Genomic DNA, 6,822 nt, shown 5'->3' on the forward strand with positions numbered 1-6,822 from the left:
TAAGACTCTTGTATAGCAGTGAGAGATTAAAATGCTAGACATGCTTGTCAACATAACTCTGGACTATTGTACAGTGGTCTGTCTGTGGAGTCAGACATTTGCCCCAGCTCTTACCTGGAATGACTGATATGGTTTTGAGGGCTCGCAAAACTCTGAACGCTCTAAGGGCGGACACATTACCCAGTTCCACAAACTCTGTTACATATCTGAAACATAGAGGAAGGGAGATCATACACTGAAGGACATTCAAGACACAGGATGGACGAGAGGCACAGGTTAGGAGTCAGGGTTAAAAGGTCACACAGATGTTTGGAAACCTTAATGTGTTCTCTGCTTACCTGGAATTACTAAAATAGTTTTCAAAGCTCTGACTACTCTGAATGTGCATAGAGCTGATACATTTCCAATGTTTATAAAATCTGTAACAAACCTGTAGAACCAAATTCACAGTTACAATAGGAGCTGTTTGGCACGGTGGTCTTACTTAAGTCTTAAGCCTAAATAGACTAAATATGACAATCTGAGAAGTTTCCCCACACAGTCTTAGAAAAGAAGATAAACTTGTTGGACTCACTTTATATTAGGTGTCTTTAACAACTGTGTACTTAAGCATTTGATACAATGCATTCATTATGTACATATGCGTTGTTGCATTTAACTTACATTTAAAGTACCTGCATTTAATTAAGGGCCAAGCACCGTAGGTGCTGTGGCCCCTATTGTATCCGTTAGTATTATTATTATTCTTCCTCCCCAATGGGAATCTATGGCAGCACATAGAACCGTACATAAGAAAATTATGAAATTTGGCACACTGATAGTGGTGGGCATGACTAACACCCATACCAAATTTGGGGTCTCTAGAACACACTCTATAGTGCCACCACCAGTTAAAATTCACTTCTTTTGTGCATATCTTTTGAACTGTTTTTCAAATAAACAAAATTATTTTTGCATCTGATTACTCTTCTCCTAAAGTTTCAAATGGACCCCTTACATTAAAACTCCACCCATTACAGTGGCTGTCATCTTGGATTATGATGTATACAGTTTAAACGTTTCATGTCCTTCTAACTTAGTCCATCATCAGAAAGTCTACAGAAAATGGCGGATAAATTTCAAAATGTTTTTTTTATTTTTTATTTTTTTATAATTAATACCTGCTGACTGCCAGTCTGGTATGTCTCTTTAGCACCTGTAAAGTTTGTGGCAATGCGGTGCAGTGGTTGGTGCATCATACCTCTGTGCTGTGGAGATCAAAAGGTTACCAGTACAAGACCAGCTCAAGGCAACTTGTAATCCATTGAGAATCTTCAAAATACATAGTGTCCAGTCTGATCTTTCTATCCACTGTGTTTGATATCAGCCATATCATCTCTCCACCATTTTGATTTGTTTTGTTTATGTATCTTTTGAACGTTTTGTCGGATTTGAAAGAAAATTGTTATGTATCTTCGACATCATGTCCTGAGCAGTTTGGGTGACAGCACCACATGGTCAAAATGCTAAATAAATTTAAATAAAATGTTTAATGTATCATTGCATCCTTATTCTAAGTCCTTAAAGAGAGATATTTATTTTTTATTTTTTATTCAAAACCTGCTGACTCTAAGCTTGGTATGTTCCTTTTGGAGGCTGTTAGTTCTATGGCTTTGTGGTGCAGAGAAAAGTGTATACAAATGTGAAAGATAGAGGCATGGGTTCGATGCTTGACTGAGTTGTCTTGGGAAGTGGTGTTAGTTTGCTTTGTGTGTCAACAAAGCATTTCCGTCCACAGAACTGCCACTAACTGGATGTTTATTGTTTTTGGCACCATTCTGAGTAAATTCTAGAGACTGTTGTGTGTGAAAATCCCAGATGATCAGCAGTTACAGAAATACTCAAATCAGCCCATCTGGCACCAACAATCATGCCACGGTCCAATCACTGAGATCACATTTTTCCCCATTCTGATGGTTGATGTGAACTTTTACTGAAGCTCCTGACCCATATCTGCAGGATTTTATGCACTGCACTTCTGCCACATGATTGTCTGATTAGATAAATGCATGGATGACTGTTGGTGCCAGATGGGCTGATTTGAGTATTTCTGTAACTGCTGATCTCCTGGGATTTTCACACACAACAGTCTCTAGAATTTACTCAGAATGGTGCCAAAAACAAAAAATATCCAGTGAGCGGCAGTTCTGTTGACGGAAATGCTTTGATGAGAGAGGTCAACAGAGAATGGCCAGACTGGTTTGAACTGACAAAGTCTACTTTAACTCAGATGACCACTCTGTACAATTGTGGTGAGAAGAATGTCATCTCAGAGTGCTGTTCTGAGATGCGGGTTGGCGCTGTCACAACATTAGGCAGGTGATTTTAATGTTGTGTCTGATCGTTATATATATTTACAAGTTTAAATTATAAACCTATAAACTGTGATAGATCAATTCAGTAGCTTCATACTGGATCTCAAATGTTAGGGACCATAAAAAGTAAAAACTTAGTTTTAGCTTTAAAAATGTGAATGGACCCCTTTCACATTTCCATGTTTGGAACATGGAAGTAAACTATACCGGGGTAAATGTCTATAGCGGTGACAGCACATATTATTTTTGCATTCCCAACTGTTACAATAGCAAAATAAAAAATATACATTACATTTCCACGACTTTCCAAAAGAGGAAAAAAACTGAGAAAGATGCATTATGGCAGTCAGAGAAGAGACAGATGCCAAATGTACTGTCATTCCCACAGCAGCTGTATTTGAAACCCCATTACTGCAGTGTTGACTAATTTTTATATTATTTTTATTCATGCCAGGGTAATATAATACAAAGATTAATGCTATACATTTACACTTAATAATTAACTAATTATTTGCTAGATTAACACTGCTAAATTAAAGTGGAAATGCATCATCATATTCTGTGAAAACAGTCTATTGAGATAGTAAAAGGGGCAATTCTGATTTCATGCTGATTTTAAACTGGTAAAAAAGAAAGCCTTATTAATCACATAAAATTACACATTTCACCTTTAAGCAATGTTAACAAATTAGCAAAATTTTCAGCTTTTCCTTGTAAACAATAGCAGTGTAGCCTCCCAGGCAGCTGATCTGTAGAAAATAACTTGTTATAGTTATACTTACGCCATTACAATAACAATAAAATCCAACCAGTTCCACGGGTCCCTGAGGAATGTAAACTGACCCACACAGAATCCCCTAGCCGTAATCTTTATAAGCGCTTCAAAGGTGTATATCCCAGTGAATGTGTACCTGCAACCAAGAGCATTCAGTTACTGCACTGAGCAAATGAAGACAGATTTGTTTGAATTACAATGTAAAAAATTGTAACTTGAAACAGAGAGATAGATACCAACTCACTCGACATTCTTGGCCGAGTCCGGTGGTTGTGCGTCGGTCATGAAAACACAGTTGGCCAGTATGGTTAACATAATAATCATGCTGAACAATGTGAAAGACACAGTCAAGGAAAAAATCAACACATACTACTTGAAATTATACTTTATCTGCAGTGTGTCAAAAAGAGGTTTTCGTCAAAGTTTATTCATCTCTAGTCGCTAATATTTATTTCATGAAATATATTTAACAACATTAATCAGGTAAATCGGTTAGTATCCTTGTTTTGTGTCTACAGCTGACCACTTATCACTATGTCCACCATTGCATATACGGGATTGGCTCCTGATTCTATCCAGACAAAGAATGATTTCAGGGATTCACTTCAGTATTTAAATGCAGTTGTAACTTCTAAAGCTTTGCATTGTGTACTATGTGGTGTGCTTGAAACCTTCAAGGATTTTTAGCTTGTAAATACTGCATAATGTCATGAAGTGTAAAAGCATTACACCCATGCAGAACAGCAAAGCAGTTGTAAGCATAAACATTTTTTTCAGCATTTTAGAAGGATATGAATGCACCAAAATCTTGATTGATATTCTCCTCAGAGGGTTGAAGGGACTGAAAATGTACAAGGCAGGAGAGGCATTGAAGCGCGTGATTGTCTTCTGTTTGTTCACTACTATAAAAGTCTGAAGAAGAGAGAATATGAGGATTAATTAACCCTGTAAAGCCTGACATATGAAAGAATTGTCAGAAAATGTATTTTTTTGACATTAAACTGTTTTTAGTACCATTAGACAAACTATAAAAAAAATAAATAAATAAAAAAATTGCACGTTTTATTTTTTTTATGTATTATATTTAATACATTAGGCTTTAAAGGTCATTATCTTCCTGAGCCCCAGCAATTAATTTTTATGTAGGACATTTGTTATTGAAGTTTTTCTTAGCCCATATATGCTACAGTGGTAAATCTTGGGGTATTTTCAGAGGACTCCCTGCACTTTTCAGAGATACCAAATGTTTGAGAGTTTGGCCATGACAACTTCCTCTCCTTGCTCTAAATATATGGATTGAAATGTATCACAGTTCAATTCAGCATATCAAAACAATGAGTAAAATATTATTTTTTCAATAAACAATTTTTATCATATGTATTTTATGCACCAAACACTATATTGACATTTAAATAAAGGAAATTGTAAAACTTCTTTTGCTGGGTCTCAGGAACTTGTGGTAAGATGACATCATCATAGCATGTAATGTAAAATATTGAGATTTTTATAATGACAGAGCAGGCTGCATATATGAAAATACATTTTAATAAAATATTAGTTCACACTTTAAATATATCTTATAAAAAGTATAGAATTTTCAAAGCTCTGTGATTTGTTTATTTTTTGTGGTGGGCATGAATGGAATGTAATGGCAATTGAGAGATATGCCTCAAAAGCCTATTGTATCATATCTGATACATGGATTTCAACAGGCTTTTTCAATAACATAATATACAAAATTGTAACCAAGCACAAGTTGCTTATATTCAGCAAATACTCATTTTAAAATATCACTAACAATATAATCTTTACTGTCACTTTTACGTTATTAAAATCAGTAAAGATAAAAAATAAATAAATAAATAAATAAATGAGTACATGCATTTTTGGAAAATTTAAAACAATATTTTTCCATCAAGGTATGCCCGAAAATGTCCACCAGGTGGCAGCAGACATCTAGTACATTGCAGACAACAGGATTTTCCACAAAATTTTGATTATGTTAATGATGCACAGGCTTTAGAAAATAGCGTATCATATTTGATACAGGCACGTTATAGGGTTAAGCAACAGTCGGCAAAAAACAATGACAACAGTGACATGATTATTTCTTCTCAAATTGCATTTGAAGACATGAAAAGTCTACATAGGGGAGCTGTCTCACAGAAAAGCTGACACAAAGGCTATATCTCAGTAACTATAAAATTACGAGTCAAAACTCCAATTGCACAAATGTGTTTTCTCTCGCAGTGGTTTAATATGTTGGTTTCCAATGGCTAGATCAAAACCCTCTTAATTTATAATAATTCTTGTGAATTCTATCCCCTAACTGAACTTCCAGTATCATATTTTTTGTAATAGCTGTTGGGTAAACCAGTAAACAGAACAAAACCACAATAGCATATATTCAGGCAAGGGTTGACTATATAATGAAGCTAGATTTTAACCAAAAAGTTGAACTTTGTTCTCAGGATAAGAATGTTCCTCAAAAATGTCATGTTGGGGCAAGCTGTCACTTTCATAAGCTGTATGTGTTTTAAATGTTGCAATTAATTTTACCTTTTCAAATGTTTGCAGTTTTATAAATAGTTTTGTGCTTCATAATTGTTTTACTGTTTAAATTTTGCTGAGAGCCATTAATAAGATATAATAATAGATTACCTCAGATTTCAAAATGAATGGAAATGGACTTCAGACACAGAATGATCTTAATGTGGCTGACAAATGAGAGTAAAGATGATAAAATACTTGATTCTTTCTTAAAAAAAGTTATGTTTTAAAGACGGATCACATGATGCCTTGGATGTTAGGTCATAAATCAAATCCCACCTCTTCATTAAACCTAGACAAACAAGTGTAAATCAACACTCACTGTCTGTTTGCTGTAGAACTTGTCCAGGTCTTCCAGTGGTGTGGACAGTAGTTTTCTGGGAGGGTCTCCATATATAAATGGCAGTTTTTTCCCGGCCTCCAGGCCGCTGTTGGGTTTCGTTCCACTTCCATCATCTTTATCCCTCTCCCCTTTCTCCTTTGACTTATTGGCGTTCTCCTCCGCGATCCGGCTCTCGATGGCCTTAAGAGATTCACGGGTGAAAAGACGGAGACTTTTTGGTCCTGGTGGAGTAAACATCTGCGCCATCTTCTCATCCTGAATGTTCAGAGTGATTCACAACATGTCTGCATGAGAATCGACTGGTAGAACCACTGTGAAAGGTATAAAGAGAAAGAAACTCACTAAATGTGATTGCTAACGGTATGGTAAACCTTCTACACAACTCTTCCCGAACCACAAAGACAAGACACATCCTATAAGTCATGGACACACTTCTTTACTCAAAACCATCATAGTAATTAGGAGAAGAGCTCTCTAAAAATCAGGATTATGAATGCCACATAATCAATATTTGACTGTATTGCAGTCCCCTCCTGCTGAAGAAAAAACAGCTTAAACATAAAACCATCAGATGCTGCTCATCTGATAGAGCATGGCATCAGCAATGCCAAGTTCATGGGTTTGATTTCCAGGGAACACGCATTCTATATACTGCAAGTTGCTTTGGATAAAAGTGTGTGCTAATGGCATAAATGTAAACCAGCATTGAATTCCATGCTGTTCTAGCTGGTCAACCAGCATATCAGTTTCCCAAACACAACATATGTTAGTCAACCAGCACAAAAAATGCCCTATTACCA

General features: G+C 35.9%; 1 protein-coding gene across 1 annotated transcript in view; it reads right to left on the reverse strand.

Annotated features, from left to right (window-relative positions):
• Positions 1-6,268, reverse strand: part of LOC127447649 (sodium channel protein type 2 subunit alpha-like) — a 73,648-nt gene extending 67,380 nt beyond the window's left edge. The window contains exons 1-5 of the mRNA XM_051709613.1: positions 6,002-6,268; positions 3,923-4,041; positions 3,374-3,463; positions 3,137-3,265; positions 115-206 (exon numbers count right to left, since the gene is read on the reverse strand). Of these exons, the coding sequence (XP_051565573.1) occupies positions 115-206; positions 3,137-3,265; positions 3,374-3,463; positions 3,923-4,041; positions 6,002-6,268 (697 nt within the window). The remainder of the gene's footprint in view (positions 1-114; positions 207-3,136; positions 3,266-3,373; positions 3,464-3,922; positions 4,042-6,001) is intronic.
• Between the last annotated feature and the right edge of the window lie 554 nt (positions 6,269-6,822).

This window comes from Myxocyprinus asiaticus, chromosome 10 (assembly GCF_019703515.2).
Source record: "Myxocyprinus asiaticus isolate MX2 ecotype Aquarium Trade chromosome 10, UBuf_Myxa_2, whole genome shotgun sequence".
Taxonomy (NCBI): Eukaryota; Metazoa; Chordata; class Actinopteri; order Cypriniformes; family Catostomidae; genus Myxocyprinus; species Myxocyprinus asiaticus.